Raw genomic sequence first — 17,671 nt, 5'->3', positions numbered from 1 at the left:
CTTAGATACAATTATGCTTGGCCATATATGACTCATTGATAAACGAGCTTTATGACGACAATCCACGCCACGGAATTATACGGAAATGACATTGAAAATTGCAAACTTTTTGACAGTGTAAAATTAGAAAGCGTCACCAGGACTTCGTTTGTTATTTTCAATCAGGTTTTTATTTAGGATGCAATGTTATGGAGTTCATCTGGTTATAAATTTATGTTTGCTCATATAAAGTGCTCAACTAAGAGTAGAAATAGTATTGGTAGAAGAATTGCATGCGGCCACTAGGGAGGATTTTGTGCTCGGAATAAAATTAATCTGCAATGGAAGCTTTTAAGCTGCTGTTCATGTGCATTGGATTTGCCACGACAGGTGATTTACTTTTAATATTAATAATTTATTTGCCAGAATGCTCAAGAAATATGGCAGGTCGATTGGGTTCGCTATTTTTGGAATGGTAATCGTATTTTCAAAAGCTCTCAATCCGGAGTCAGAGTCAAATTCTACGGAGCCAGAGACCTCTTTTTAAATTTTTCTGGATTCGGAGTCAATATTTCAAATTCTCTGGAGTTGAAGTCATACTTTAACGTTCTATGATTCCAAAGCTGGAGACTTATTTTTAAATTCTTTGGATTCGGAGTCATATATTGAATTTCTCCGGAGTCGGAGTTGTATTTTATATTTTCCGGAGTCGAAATCTTATTTTGAATTTCTCCGGAGTCGGAGTTGTATTTTATAATTCTCCGGAGTCGGGATCTTATTTTATATTTTCCGAGTCGAAATCTTATTTTGAATTTCCCCGGAGTCGGAGTTGTATTTTATAATTCTCCGGAGTCGGGATCTTATTTTATATTTTCCGGAATCGAAATCTTATTTTGAATTTCTCCGGATCAGAAGTCTTATTTTCAAACTCTCCGGAGTCGGAGATTTATGTTCAAGTTCCTTGGAGTCGGAGTCGTATTTTCAAATTCACTTATTATCAATAAAATTCTCCGGATTCGTAATATAAATTAAAACAGTCCGGAGTCGGAGTCTTATTTTAAAACTGCCATCGAAGTGAAGTATAACGCTTTACCCGCTGTTACCAGACCATCTCTGATATGGCGCGTAATATGCAATGTGATAATTCACTATATATGAATAGATCAGAATATTCCTTTTTGCATTTCCAGTCGATATCTCTGTGAAGGTTCAATTCAGAGGCAGTGCGATGATGACGTCATACCGCCATGAGGAAACGATCACGGTGAGTAATTGTGGATCGTATTACGCTTATTTTGATGTTTATTAACTCTTTTGTAACCGACTCAACTTTATTGTTTTATATTCCAGGCAAAGAATGAGCATGGTGAGTTCTGGGTTGACTTACTACAGTTTTCTATTTTATAGTAAAATACGGACTAAAGTAAAATTACGGAACGGTGCAGCTTTGTGACTGATTTCTGGGCTTCTGACTTTTAAACCTATTCGATATTGGATATGATTCTTTCAATCAAAATACAGCAATAAGCAAAAGCCTTTGCCCTCAATTTTCATCATCTAAAGCTGGCCCCTACACTATTGAAATTTCCAGTAAAGTGGTGCAGGTCGCGTGTTATTCGAATAGCAAATGCCATTCAAATATTTCAATATTTGCTTCGGTCATCGAATCAAATAATTCAAAAGCAATTTTTTACTTGATTGATTTTATGTAAATAAACTTGCATTTCAATGTATTACGTAAATCTTCAACTAAATTTAAACTTGATTGGCATATAGTTACCTTTATAGTAACCTTTATGGCCGCAATGTATTTCCTCGTGTAAAAGTGGTCCGCTATATAACTATATCCGGAGACTGATATACCCGATAGCAAAGTATAAATTGAGGAATATTGTTCATAACTTTTGTTTTTCGCAGAATTGAGAGAGAAATTGACTAAAACGCTGGAAAACGCGTTGCTGGATAAGCAGATAGATGAGGTCATCATTACAACCAAAATTTACCATGGCAACAAGGTTCATTCAACCCAAGTCACCAAATTCGACGCAACAACTCCAAACGGACTGGATGACACGACTCTTGTTACCACTACTATTGGGAATGACATCACTAAAGCCGTTACATCATCTGCATCAAGAAATACTACGAAATTTCGTGACGTCACAACAGCAACTGTGCTTGAAAACGTGTTCACAACTCGATCGATCACTTCTATTGCATCCACTCAATCGTTGCAGAAGTCGACTTTGACTGCAAACACAGGTTGGAATAAGTTTTTCTTATATTTACCGCAAATAAAAAGACGGCTTGCAAAATTGATTAATTAAAAATTTATCATGGGACATGTCATCAGTCACGATAAGCATGGGACACTCTGTCAATATGTTAATGAATCAATGTTGGTCCAGTCGTAACCAATGTCCAGCACCTCACCCAGAGTGTCATAAATTGGCTGGAAATGACGATAAAAAATATTCTGATCTTCCGAACATATAGTGGCCGTTACGGTGGATAGTTGGTTGTTAGTAAAAAGATAAATAGAATATAAAAATAATAAACTCCACTAATAATACGGCTCGTGGACGTGGCGCATCGTGCTTGGCGTTAGGGATGCGCTCGCCACCGCACCTCTGATTATACCGCGCGTGGATTTGTGAGTACGAATCGTGTTGGGGAGGATTATGTGCCGAGAAGATTGCTGGACTCCTCGCCTCCGTAGGGTAGTTAGGTAATCTAACCACTGGTCGGTTACGGCTTCTTCTACCCTCAAGTCCGTGTATCTAAAACATATAATTGGCTAACTAATCCCGTTACCGACCTGGACTAGTAACCGAACGACAGGCCATGGTTTGCCATACGATTAAGCCGTCTTATCGGCTCTTCTCTCCCTTAGAATAAATAATTAAATTATATATAAATCGTCATTTCAATGTCCAATTCCAAACTCCGTAGACTGCAACTTTTATTTTTAGATAATTGCGGCGTTCGTTACAAATTGAAGTGCTTTCGAGCGGTTTTCCACGAGACGAGGGACGTCAATTTGGGCGTTGCTAAATCTGTTTGTGAAAACAAACTGGCTAATATCTATGACGTCACACACATGAACATGCTGGAAGGTTATTTACGCTCTATGATTCCTGATGGAGGGCAAGTCATTGCAGTTCGCACGGGAATGTCCTACAAGGTAAATAGGTATATTATTGGGTCCAGCGGTTCCCAACCCTTTTTCAAGCAAGTCCAAAAAAATACTCAAATACTGAACGGAAAGTAGTTATTTAATGATCGCAAAATTAAATGTTACATATTATTTATACCCCAGAAATTAATTTAAATTAAGAAAACTGCGAGTGTTTGGTCTGAATCACGCTGCTTATATAACATTACGTGAACTCATCAAGACAATATGACGGATATGGTTGCCACATTTCATTTTTACATGAATGCATTCATCTTTATTATCAATATCAATATATTTTTAAAACATCTATATATCATTTTTACAGGGCGGTGAGCTTTATTCAACGATTGGTCAAATTGTATCTGTTCCAACAGAATTTTGGCTATTTGATTATCCTTATCCCGATGCATCACGTACAACTGTTGTTGTTAGTGTCGACCAAAATCTGAATCACAAACCAGCGATTTTTATTGTTCCTGCTTCCGATTTATATCTCGGTGCCCTCTGTGAAAATGAATCATAACTTTGCCCATAGATTGATTCATAATCTTTAAAAACAGACAGCTACGAGTATTGAGTTTTACAGTGATTTTATTTCCTCCATATGCATATTCATTTGCGCTCAAACTTTTACGCGGACCACAATAGAACAAACATATGCAGTAAAGTACTCGTGAAATGCCCGTTTAAAAATAATATATTAAGACAAAGACCTTCATTTATTTGTCAATGAACCAAGTAAAAAACTAGAAACTTAAATTAGCATATTACAAAATTTCAAAAAAACTGAATTATTTTAAAACATCCATGACCGCATCCGATTGATATACCAAAGAAACGAAAATAAGACTCAATTTATCAGAATTGTTGCCCACTTAAGTAGATCACTGATACTTTAATGTACTATTCCCACGATTCACAGTTGCACAAGCATATGCAGTATCCCCCACACACAAGCATATGCAGTAAATCGACCGTGCATACAAGGTTATGTGTAACCCACATAGAATCATATGATACAAATGAGTTGTGGGACAAGTACTAATCACGCATGTTTTGCATGTATTTTCATTCTATACACGGCTTTGCAGAAATAGTCACTTTGGTTTCTTTGGCATCCAGCAGCGCGCAAACGTAAATACATATCTAGGGCTGGCAATGGTTAACCGGTTAATCAGTTGACTAATTTAAGATGGTTAACCGTTACGATCCTTTTTAAATTTTACTCAGTCAACGGTTAAAGTGTTATCACTTAAATTCCCAGCACTACATAGATCACAATAGTCGTGTTAAAAAGCTGCACACATGACATTTGGATAAAATTCGAAATCTATATTGAGAAAAAACAGTCTGATTACTCCACACAATCAATTCCACTGAATTCAATGCTCATAAGCTCAATTGCTGTGTTGGGAATCGTGTTCGCTTACACAGCATCTGGATTTGATTGAATATTGCCACGAACCATAGTGTCCTTGTGCAAGCTATGTATATATTTTTATGTTTATATGCTTACCACTTATTCAATGCTATTAGTCGGATCTGAGTATTGTGGTAATATCCGAATTTATATTATTAGACTCCGACCCCCCTCCCCCCCCCATTACACGTGCGAGAGAAAATATATATCTTGCTCTCTTCGTTGGCGGTTGGCCTGGAAGGCAGCCGCTTGCCAATTATGCCTGATGCTTCTGCTATTTTAAACCTCAAGATGCCGTATCCACAAAGAACCAATCCTGAATCTTGAGTCTTCTGACTTACAGTATTCAATACAGTAACAAAAACTAAACTGTGATAATATCAAGTTTAGTAAAGCTTAATTTAATTTGTTATATTTCTATCAAACAAACTATTTTTTGCATTTTTTTTGATGTTTCCAATAAAATTTCAATTTATTATTTTTACCCAATTTGTTCTAATTATTTAGTTTTACCTAATTTCATGTTCAAGTTATTTCAATATATAAAAGACTTAGAATAAACACAAATATATATATAATGCCTTCATTCAGTGACGTGTCAAGAGCCAGCTTCCCCGGGCAGCACGTTATAGGAAGAGAGTTTGTTGCTTAGTTTGATGACAAGACGCTGTGGTCAGAATTTTGCATGCAGAGAGTTTTGAATTCAACTAGTTAGGTATTTTATGTCTACACTAAGTCCAAGTAGTGGATCCATAAGTACTCTAAATGAGCCATAAATATGAAAATTTGGTGGTTAGCTCACTGGTTCTCAACTAGAGGGGCATGGCCCACTGCTGGGCCACAGAACTATTTAAAATTGCTAGTTTTATTTATGTCACAATAGTTAATTTTGATTGTAGCAGCAATCAATGACAATGCTGTTTTCTGCTACCCATTCTAATTATAAACTTTATTTTTTTCTTGTAGTTTTCCCTTTGCAATAAAAAGTTAAAGGACCACAAGAATTTCTGGGCAACAAAAATGGGTCACGAAAACAAAAAGGTTGAGAACCAATGGTTCAGCTATTTCAATACTCAACTTAGGCTGGTAAGTCTATGAGTAGACGTAGTTAGCAATATGATTAAGCCACGTTACCTCTCTCCCGAGAGAAATATAATAATTCTAACCTGATACTGAAATCGTACTTTGACAAGAGGTCTCGGTTAACCAATTGATTAGACCATTTGATCTATTTTATATTTCTATATTTATAGGTTAAACCTATAGCCTTTTCACAATACAAGAAATCAAGAGAGCTATGTTCAAAAATATGGACACGTAGCGCTCATATGCGTGCGCGGGATAACGCCATAGCATACAATAACGAATCCCATACAGCTCACCGGAATATTTGAAACTAATAAACGGAATAGCCTTTCATCTTTAAGCACTGAAATGTTCAAAGCGGTTGGTCTAGTAATCAAAGAGAAGAGCCAGAAATTTTTTTCTGTGACAAATAACAACAAAAACAACAACATGTTAACAAAACGATCTATAGGTCCACTACTTGTCCAATAACACTATAAGACCAACTCGAACGTCGTGTTTACCACAATATAGCTAGTCTTCAGCTGGATTGTATTTTACCTAATTACTACGGACGTCTAAGCAGGGAAGCGATCCCAAATATATGCGCACGAAGTAGTACATGTATGCGGCCATTCACAGCAGTCTACCCGTGCGGTGTTTACGACTTCGCCTGACCACAAGATCGCTAACGCGAAAGCGGAACCGTCACAAGGAGTGCAATGTTTTTATTTTGATGACGTCATAGGACATGAAAAACGAATCCCAGGCATAGAGCCTAAAGAATTTTTAAATTAAATAAGAGTAAATGCCTTCAATCTTTCGCCACTGAAAATTCCAACGTCATTGATCCAGTAGTTAATGAGAAAAGCGATTTTTTCGGTACTCTCGAAGTATGTGAACCAAGATGGCGGACACCGGAACGTAGTATGTGTACCATGTTAGGGTTAGGCCATAATTCCAAGTACAAATACTACTGGACTCACTTGGCTAGTCCTATTACGAGTCTTACTAAAATAGGAAAAATTGAAATAAAATTATGGTCTAACCCTGGTACACAGACTTACGTTCCGGTGTCCGCCATCTTGGTTCACATACTTCGGGAGTACCCTTTTTTCACACGGTACCAAGAAGAAAAAAATACTAACATGCGGATTAACAACATCATAATAGGTCCTATAGTTCCATTTTGTGTCCAACAAGAAAGAAAAGAACGAGTCCACTGGCTATCACGGCATTCCAAGAACGAAAAGTATTCGAATACTCTGATATTCGATTCGTTCTGAACAACCCTGCGTACATTATATTCGGACTAGGAGGTTATTACATTCCTGAGACTGACTCCACTGTCGGACCAGGAGGTCAAAATACCCGATTTGAAAAATTAATCCTTGATTTATTATTTATTGTGTATTATTGTAACGGTAATTTTGTTTGTATTATGATTCTTTTGACTTAACAGTTGTTTGTTGTGTCGTAATGCTTAGCATGGGGTTAGGAGAGATATAAATGTTACCCGATCAAATTTAAAATACGCCTAGCCAAGCTTAGAACTGCGTTTCTCAACTGGGGAGGATATATAATGAGGGGGGGGGGGGTATTATTTTGTGTTTGGTATGTTTCCTACATTATGATATTTTATAAGCTTTTCAAACGGCGCTCCAGAAGTGTATGTACCAATATGGAGGTAACTAAATTTTGTTCGCCTATAGACTCTATACATTTGAATCAATCTGAATGAAATTTGCCACCCTAGTAATGTAATATGCGTTTTACAGAAAGACCGGATTAAAGTTACGTTTCCATGGCAACAACGTTGTGAAATCGCCAATTTTTTCACAATTTATTGCTCTTGTCAACCCAGTCGAAAATTGAAATTGACGGTACCTCCCGCGGAAGAAAACACTCTTGCGAACAAGTCGTGTTTCATCTCGATACTCCATGAACTGGGGAAGCCTTAGGGACTTTAGTGAACATTATTTTAAGTATTAACTATCGTATACGCAAGAATGTATACGAAACGCGCAGCGCTTAAATGAACTGGCAGTTCCCAGTTTCGATAGCCACCCGCTCACAAAATCACTCTGCAGTTATAGACCCGCATATTTCTGTGGATGGTAACCGGTTGCTTGAGTGTGGGCTCAACAATCAGCGGATATCCTAGGCGCCTACCGGCTTGTTGTATCTATATTGTTATATTACTTGTTGTGTATATCAAATCGTGTATTCTCATAACAAAGATTTTCAACAGTTGCAACCCACACGCGGAAGCGCTCTATAATGACCTATGATGCCATACAGTTACACAAATAATATTTATGACGTAATAAATTAATCACGCAAAATGGAATAGAATTATGCTTGGCCAAATATGATTTATTACTAAACAAGCTTGATGTCGACAATCAACGCCAGACAATTGCACGGGAATGCCATTGAAAATTGCAAACTTTTTGACTGTGTAGATTTAGAAGCGTAACCAGGACGTCCTTTGTTATTTTTGCTCAGGGTTTCATTTAGGCCGCAATGTAATGGAGTCTGATTATAAATTTTTTTATAAATGTTTGCTCATATAAATTGCTCAACTAAGAGTAGAAATAGTATTGGTAGAAGAATTGCATGCAGCCACTGGGGAGGATTTTGAGCAAGTCTGCAATGAAAGCTTTCAAGCTGCTGTTCATGTGCATTGGAGTCGTCATGACAGGTGATTTTGTTTTAATATTATTAATTTATTCACCAGAATGTTTAACAATTATTGCTGCGCATTGGTTGCGTCCAGGTGGCTAATTTTCGGAGTCGGAGTCGTATTTTCAAATTTTACGAAATCGGAGTCCTATTTTGAATTTCCCCGGAGTCGGAGACTACTTTCCAAATTCTCTGGAATCGGGGTCTTTTTCAAATTATCTGGAGTCGGACTTGTATTAACAAATTCTCCAATGTCATAGTCGTATATTTAAATTTTCCGGATTTGGAGTCTTATTTCAAGTACTCCGTAGTCGTAGTCTTATTTTTACGTTCTCCTGTGTCCTATTTTGAAATTCTCAGGAGCCAGAGTCTTATTAAAATGTTGGACAGGCAACCGGTTAAAATATTTTTTCCAAATTTTCTGAAATCGGAGTCATTCTGAGGGGTCGGAGTCATATTTTCAAATTATCCGTAGTAGCAGTCCTATTTTTAAATTTTACGAAGTCGTAATCGTATTTTCAAATTATTTCGAGTCGGAGTCTCATTTTTTAAATTCAGGGTCTTATAAAAATGTTGGGACAGGCACGTTATTGGATTATTTTTCCTAAATTCTACGGACTCGGAGTCGTATTTTCAAATTCTCCGGAGTTTAATTCTTTTTTCTTCAAATTTAGGGTTTGGTAGATATTTTGTTATCAATGATAAAACTATTTGTGACTCATAAAAATGTGTTATGTATTTTACTGATCATCTTCTCTGGCATATGAGCCACTTTCTGAATATTCCAATGAATTTTTATTTACGTTAAGAATTAAAGTATTATGGTGTCACACCTGAAAATTAGGGAAGGTGTTTGAAATTTTAGGGGGTATTCATCTAGGGGGCGAAGGGGAATCACTGATCCTCAGTAAGGAAAGGAAAAACGATTGGAACCCGAAGTTCAAAATCTGCGATCATAAACCTTGTCAAGCATAGCACTTAACACGATGTGACTGGACCATCTTTGTTATGGCGCCCATTTTACATTTTACAAATTAATTTGTTATACCCGATAAATAAATAACTCATAATATATTTTTCTCTCATTTCCAGTCGACATCTCTGTGAAAGTTCAATTCATAGGCAGTGCTGTGATGACGTCATATCGCCATGAGAAAACAATCACGGTGAATAATTGTGGATCATATTGCGCTTATTTTGATGTTCCTTAACCCCTTTGTAACCGACTCAAATTTATTGTTTTATTTTTTCAGGCAAAGAATGAATATGGTAAGATATTGGTTAATTTTCCACGTTATTTCACTTTATAACATGAATTTAGTTAGGGGCAACATTGTAGACATTCTGGGTTTTGTGATTTGGATCTTATTTGTTATTGGATTTTTTAAACAAAATACAACTTGTAATCGTGAAAGCCTTTGTCTTCAAATTTTTTGCGCCTAAGACGACGTGGCGCGTAGAGTGACGACTTTCATTGTTTCAATGATAAATGTCATTCAAATGTTTTAATATAAGTATCCACCTTCGAATCAACTCATCAAGGGTAATTTTTTATTTGATTGATTTTTAGTAAAAAAAAATTATTTTTATTATGTATTACGTAAGTTTTTACCTAAATCAGAACTTGATTGGTATTTAGATTTGGTGAAAGCTTTGTGGCTCGCAATAAATTTCATCATGTGAAAGCGGCCCCCAACACTAGATGGTTGAGGAAGCCTGATTTCATGAGTCTAGCATTAGGATTTTATATTTGTCCGTGTTTGAAAGCTGGTGTTGGCGTCGATAATTTATCAACCGTTTACGATATACCCAACATAAAAAAAATTGAGAAATTGAGAAATATTGTTTATTTGCCCAGAATTGAGAGGGAAATTGGCTAAAACGCTGGAAAACGCATTACTGGATAAACAGATAGATGAAGTTACCATAACAACCGAAGTTCACCATGGCAACAAGGTTCATTCAACCCAAGTCACCAAGTTTGACGCAACAACTCTAAATGTGCTGGATGAGGCGGCTCTCGTTACCACCACTAAAGGTAATGACTTCACCAAAGCCGTTACGTCATCTGCAACAAGAAGTACCAAAAGAGTTCATGACGTCACGACCACAACTGTGGTTGAAAACGTGTTCACAGGTCGATCGATCACTTCGATTGCTTCCACTCAATCGTTCCAACAGTCGATTTTGACTTCGAACACAGGTTAGAACAAGAATTTTGGACACGTTAGCGAACAACCTAAAAAGTCGCTTTTATCTTTGATTACAGGACCAATTGCTCTGAAATTTTCAGTGGTCAAAGATAAATTTTTTTTTTATAAAGCTATTCCTTTTTTTTTTCAAATGTTCCTGATAGCACTGTGGAATTCGTTTTTTGACACGTAGTGGATTTGTTTTTATGATGGCACTCTTCTCCATGTTACTTTGATCACGTGCCATCGAACGTCGATGGGTAGTAACAAAATCTTTGCTTTGCTAAGATTTGTTAATGGGAAATGGCGAATAGCGCCGTACTTGGTGTTATACTACAGTAGTGACTCGGATCGTTGGTGTTACTACAGTTGTGAGTCGGACCATGTGGCAATTTCAATTCACGCTGTCACAAGACAGAAACTTCTAAAGATAGTGCAGTTCCGATGCCGTAACACAGCGCGGTGACACTAAACTAACTCAAACCGTAATTGTCTCGTAAAAGCGAGGCTTGCACTCACTGTTATAACTGATGTCTTTTAATGTTGGTGCTTTCCTTGGAATCGGTAAACGTGTCCATATATTTGAGCATAGGTCTCTTGTTTCATATTATCATAAATAAGGAAAAAGTGTACTTACAGCAATTTCATAAATGTCACGGAGTGACATTTCACACATTTAATCAATTTTACTATATCAAGGTCTTGGTTGTTGGCTATTTTTAGAATGCCAATTAGTAGCAGTAACACTGATGTATTTACCATAATTCACTTTTCACTTTCAACCAAATATTTTTCAAACGACGAGACAAAACAAGTGATGTCACGGAGTGACAAAAAGTTGAATGCATAAAATGACTGCGATATATCAACCAAATTTCGTCAAAAGCTTCATGACATATCAATTATAATAACTTGTCTCTGTATTCTAGAGATATTAGTCTCTACATTTATGCAAAATTCATTGTACAACAAATATTTTTCAGGAAGCAGCCCAACTAGTCGCATGTCACTCCGTGACGTCACGGAGTGACAAAAATTCCTTATCATTAAAATGGTATTAAGAATGTTGAACAATTAGTTGTATTAGGTCAAAATTAGTTATTTGTTCGAAATTACAAAACATTTGAACAAAAAATTGGGATACATTATATTTTTTTGTCGTTCTGCTTGTGTCTCCCTCATATTAATATGCTAAACGAGTGCACTAACTTTAATAATCTATATAGATAAGTAAAAAGCTATGTTGCACAGACAACATGAAACAAACATAATTATTCCACTCCTATATATCTGGAAGCTTATTGCAGTGACTTGACAAAGTATGGGCAATTCAAAATACAGAATCTGGAGGATCCGTTAATGCAATTCAGTTTAAGAATCTTTGCACCATGCGACGAGTTTTGTTATTTGAATATCTAATTTATTAACCATAGAAAAGCATTTTTTTTTTGCGTTGAAGTCTCTTTTGTTAGGTAGTACTTGCATCTGCTTGCAAAGCACACATAGAAGCAGTGGGCCCCAAACACAGTACTCTTAGTCTGCATATTCAGAACAAGAAGACAGTGATAAATAAGTCCCTGCGAAAACTCGTTATCGCATCATTTTTGCTTTTTCCAGCTTCATGATATAGTTAGCACGTAAAAATAATTATTGGTGACAATGAGTGACGCACTGGCGTTTTCTAATTGGAAGTATCTTCAATTTTTAACAAACATCATATTTTTTTCACATTTCATGATTTTTCGCATCCTATGAGTTAACCCGATAAATGAATATAAACGAAAATCCAGATGTCGATGTTAAAACTTGAGATTTAATATTGTTTGTGAATTATTTGAATTCACTTACGCCTTTTACAAAAATGTCGAATTATATTGCAAAACGATGCATTTTGCCATATTTATTGTGTCATTCCAACAGATTACATATTTTTTCAATTGTAGTCTACAATAAGTTCGTTCATATTGTTCAAAACCGGCACATGTTAGGTCAAATATTTTGGTCATCGATAGTTTTAAAAAACTTGCCATTGCCATTCAATCATGTCATTCAAGTTTCATTGTGGGTAAGATCCAAAGTAAATAGAGGGCAAAGTGGAAGAATTTGCAGTTCAAACCCAATATTATAGTACTTCGCATACAGAAAAATAATATTTTCCAAAAATGACATACTTATGTCACTCCGTGACGTCACGGAGTGACGAGATCTCTTGAAGTGCTGCGAAAGAACAACAAGCAACTATTAACTGCCAAATTGGTAAATTATTGGGCCCTACCCCCAAAGTGACGTCTCAGTTTTTGAGGCAAATAGTTATTGAAATATGTCAGATAATTAAAATAAAGTTAAAAAATTGTCACGGAGTGACGCGTCAAGGAGTGACAACACAAGGCAAATTCCCATCAGCTCTGTTTAGCCCAGTGTTGCCAATAGTGTACAGTGCAATATTTATATTAAGCACAGATATCAGAGGTAAAACTTAACACATACTTTGGTTGAACAAATACATTTTAAGGTAACATAAATAGCATGAGAATTTATGTTACAAAACTGAAGAAAATTAGGCAGAAAATCATCAATTATTCCGCTGAAGAAAAAACAATTATTTTGAGCCGTAAATGTACCTTCTCATGCGTTTTTAAATACTTCAAGATATGTTCTACACTTTCTGCAGGTCAATATTTCAATTGGGCAAGATATAATTTTTACCAAATTTTCAACTAATTTATGGAATTGCTGACTAGGTTCTTTAGATCTTTTGTACAACGCTTTCTTACCCATGGGGTCTTAAGTTGGGCAGGCATTGAAAGACCAACCGATGAGTGTCGGATGATTGTAAACAGAATCTTTGGGGTGTTATTTCATTATACAACTCTATTACGTTAGCATTGCAGTTCACACGTTTACACTTGACTGTGTCAGCCCTGTTCCCTCCTTCTCACCCAGTACATCAATAATGGAGTAGAAGTAACCTCCACCTAACCCAGTGTGTCATAAATTATGTTGGCTTGGCCGAACTATGACGGTTCGCGTCCTTCCGGAACATGGTAGCAAAATGAATTCTTGTGAAGATCTTTGCCCGGAGTAAGAGTCTATAAAATAAATATGAAAAATACCTTTCATTAATTTTCTATGACCTGTTGGCTGTAATGTTTGTTTTCAGATAACTGTGGTGTCATTTACAATTCGAAATGTTTCCGAGCGATCGTTTATGACAAGAAGAACGTCACATTAAGAGTTGCTGAAATACTCTGTGAAGACAAGGTGGCTAATATTTATGACGTCACACACCTCAATCTGCTGAAAGATTATTTACGCACAATTATCCCTAATGGATGGGGAAACATGTGGATTCGTACGGGAATGATTTACGAGGTGAATCAGTATATTATTGAAACTGAACTGCGTTGCCTATCTCTATGTGACCTTACATGAACTCTGCAATAAAAGATACTGGATATTGAAACCCCATGTTATTGTAACCTCTCTATCACCAATATTATCATATTTCTATTTCATTTTTACAGAACGGTAAGCTGTATTTAACAAATGGTACAGATGTATCTCTGCCGAAAGAAGTTTGGTACCCAGGTTCTCCGTTCCCCCATGAATCGAGAACAACTGTTGTGCTTATAGTCGATCGAGACCCGAGCCGAGCTGAGCAAGGGTTTCATAATGTTGATCCAGACTGGAGTTATCTCGGAGCCATCTGTGAAAATGAAATATAACTTGAACATTGAATACAGAATATTTCAGAATATTCAACTATTCCGATATGAACGATATTGTGTTGTACAGTAAATTCAAATGAATGCTAATAAGTATGTTTTTATTACCTGTTTCTCTGTAACATTTCCTGTCATGTCTTTTAACATGTATAACATACTTCCTTTACTAATACGCACACTTACTTTAGTAATAACCTAAAGCAATAGACTGTGACAGCGGTAACTTACCAACCCAGGCTCTTTCATTTAAACCCCTTTTTTCCTAACCCCCAGGATCTTGGAAAATTTATTAATTTGGATATGATTTGTCAATTACATGTTATTTCTTATTTATATGTTATTTTCAGGCTTAAGGTATGTCTAAAGTATTTCAATTTTGTCGGCACTAACAAATGTAATCAATTTAAGCATCCAACTATAATCCATGATTGATCTGAGTGTTCTTAACCACGGTGACATCATCATATTTTTTTTATGTATAATTTTTATTTTACTAGAAGGTCGATTTTATTTGTATGAATATTTCAAAGTTTAAAAATAAAAACAGAATCTGTTGTTAGTTGAAAACGAAGTATTTTGAACGCGCGAGCGACGTTCTCCGGTTCATAAAAAACAAACAAAGATACCAGACAGCACGCGATCAAATACTCTTCGATAAAACGAATATCATTTCACTTCAAAAGCCCACTCTCGTTTTGTTTTGAAGGTGACGTAAAGCTCGTCAAAAAGAGAACTTTTTCTCACGCATATCGATCACGTGTTGACCAGAGCGTTAAAAGTGAGAAACTTTTTCTCAAAAATTTTTAAAATTTCTCTTTTCTTACCGGCGTATGGTCGGACGCGTTTGCGCTACGTAATTTGGGTGGGTTTTAGTGGGAAGCGGCAAAAATAAGCTTTTTAAAGAGATATTGGGAAATGTACTAGCGTGTTTGATCAACTATTTATGTCATAATATAAAAGGGGTGTAAAAAATTCAATTTTGACCAGCGGAAATAAAGGGTTTTACTCAATTCAGCATTTTTGCTGCTTGGCATTCTGCTAAAATGGGGAATACCCCATTAGCCTCCGAGCAGACCTAATGTTAATCACATGTTATTGGTTTTGCACGATGTTGGTTGTTTAACTTTCAATTAGATGGCCTAACTATCAAAGCCTCGCTCATCAATACTAACATTGATACAACAATCTAGTTGCTAAAACTTGCTAATGTTTATTTAGATATTTGAAACTTGGGTGTCGCTGCTACTCGAACCATCTTTGGTTCCCCCCGACTTCCGGTCTCCATTGAAATGTGTATTCATATTATTCGTCTGAACATTGCATGTTACTTTTTTACTGGATGGAAAAAATAAACTTGACCATGACTATGCACATTCTGGTCATACCAAATTTATATTTCGTATTTTTTTATTATATCTCAGAGTTTCTTTTTTTCACCTTCCTAACGACAGGGAACCTTTTCAGAATGATACCGCTTCGTTAAAAAAAAATTTAGTACGATGTTAGCGATTCCGAAGATGTTTTCAGAGCCGACCCTACGTCAATTTCGCTATATCAATATATATCCATTTCATATAACAATTGCTATGACCGTATATTTTGATTGAAATACTTTTCCCCGGAAAATAGCCATATCAACGGCAAGAAAGATTTTACGAATATATATATATATTCCCAACGTTTGAGTCTAAGTTTTCAATTTCTTTGCTGTATTTGTTTGTGACATCTCTTTCGATGCTCATAAAATTGAAGTTTCGTTTCGGAAAAATAAAACATTAAAAAGAATTTGTCAAGTAATTTACACAGTTTAAAACTGGCAAGTTTTTTTATAGTATGCTCCCCTCTCTCTCTGTCAAAACTATGGTTTAATTCAAAATTCGAACAATCCATTATTGCTGTGTAAAAAAATCCCTCTGTACCTTGGTATTTCATTTGGTAATTTAAGTAATATATAATAATTTTATATTTATAATTTATACCTATAATTTAAGTTTTAGTAGGGAAAAAGCATTGCTTAATTTTACTTTATGTGAACATGTTTAAAATAAATTGTCTTGTAGAACACTACCGAATTGTCTTGTGAAACACTACCGAAACTAGAAACGTACACAGTTAATCACCGTTGAAATGATATGCTGGTTGCTAGCGCTTAGCTTGCCGTTGATCCCGTTTCAGGTTTATATGTTCTGATTTGATAACCAGGCGAATGCAGCAGTTGACTAGATTGCTCAAGTTTAATTTTTCTTCGTTTGATTTGAGGATGATATCGAATTGTGTAGGGGAAGGTGGGGCACGTTGGGACATGGGGCACAGTGGAAAATCAGCTCTCACACTAATACTATATTCGGAATCCGGTCCGCGGTTTGATGTTTCGATCCACCCTTCGGTGAGTTACAACGTCCCCGCAAACGGACAGCGGACGGGTAGAGCGACGCAAGCTATGAGGTGAAATTGGTTTTGGGGGGTTGAAACTAAAATTTCACCGTACCATTTTTTTCTTTTTTCTAACTTAGCCTTTTCAACGTGACAAACCACCGTCTGATATCTTTCAGCTATAGTCCACTGTGAAATATTTATAACGTTGGCAAGTGGATGTGCCTTCCGAATTTCGCCGTGGGATGATATGAAGATATTTGTTGGTTATGGGGAACAATGGACCGGGGTTCAGTATGACATGCCCTACATGGCACAATTCGACAGTGTTTGATACAACAAGTGCTTAGAGACCTAGAGATGCGTTATATTTTTATGTAACAGTATGGTATCTTTCGACTCGTGGTCCAATATGAAATATATTCGAGAATCAAAAATATTTCCAGATTTAGATTCGGATTAGAAAACAATTTAATTTGTAAGCGAATTTTTTAGTGTAATATTTCGGTTGAACATTGATTTTAAAAATCTTAAATCTTCAAATTTGAGGTCTCCCTGTTCTTTAGACGATTATGCTGATTGATTGCTTATTTTTAAGGGCATACTTCGTTGAATTTTAACAGAATGACCCATTGTGCCCCAGGGTCTGTCCGAATGTGCCCCACAAGTGGGGTACAGTGGGACACTTGACAAACGTTTTTCAAAGCATTTTGGTGGTGAGATGTGTGTCGCGAGAGAATTTCTTAGTCGCTGAATAAAAACTACATTTACCCCTCCCTGCATTAATCCCGCAAAGTCATATGAATGTGCAGAATAAAGGGCTCAAAATATGAAAAAGAAAAAAAGTGTCCCAACCTTCCCCACTTTCCCCTACTTTACGAATAACCTCTGAGCCCAATGACTTTAACCTACCACGCACAAATGCTAGGGTTTCAGTCAGTAATGGATCTTTCCCCGAGCATCGACTTCTTGTTTACTTCATGACATTGGCTAATCAGCAAGATGCAAAGATTGACGTAACAATGCTCCCTTTCGCATCCGCTCAGACACTTTT

The 17,671-nt window shown here is 36.3% G+C and overlaps 2 protein-coding genes across 2 annotated transcripts; both read left to right on the top strand.

Moving 5' to 3' along the window:
• The first annotated feature begins 200 nt into the window (after positions 1 to 200).
• On the top strand, positions 201 to 5,048 carry LOC144427311 (uncharacterized). The gene is made up of 6 exons (XM_078116316.1): positions 201 to 369; positions 1,170 to 1,243; positions 1,330 to 1,345; positions 1,897 to 2,241; positions 2,952 to 3,163; positions 3,483 to 5,048. Exons 1-6 carry the CDS (start codon positions 321 to 323, stop codon positions 3,678 to 3,680), a joined length of 894 nt encoding a protein of 297 aa, XP_077972442.1. The 5' UTR covers positions 201 to 320; the 3' UTR covers positions 3,681 to 5,048.
• Positions 5,049 to 8,169: 3,121 nt separating this feature from the next.
• Positions 8,170 to 14,808, top strand: LOC120339520 (uncharacterized). The gene is made up of 6 exons (XM_078116313.1): positions 8,170 to 8,346; positions 9,420 to 9,493; positions 9,581 to 9,596; positions 10,186 to 10,530; positions 13,680 to 13,891; positions 14,044 to 14,808. The coding sequence occupies exons 1-6, from the start codon at positions 8,262 to 8,264 to the stop codon at positions 14,242 to 14,244; spliced, it is 933 nt and encodes a 310-aa protein (XP_077972439.1). The 5' UTR covers positions 8,170 to 8,261; the 3' UTR covers positions 14,245 to 14,808.
• Positions 14,809 to 17,671: the final 2,863 nt, after the last annotated feature.

Source organism: Styela clava, chromosome 9, assembly GCF_964204865.1.
Source record: "Styela clava chromosome 9, kaStyClav1.hap1.2, whole genome shotgun sequence".
Lineage (NCBI taxonomy): Eukaryota > Metazoa > Chordata > Ascidiacea > Stolidobranchia > Styelidae > Styela > Styela clava.
Note: the sequence above shows the minus strand (reverse complement) of the source record. Positions and strands in the feature narration are given on the sequence as shown.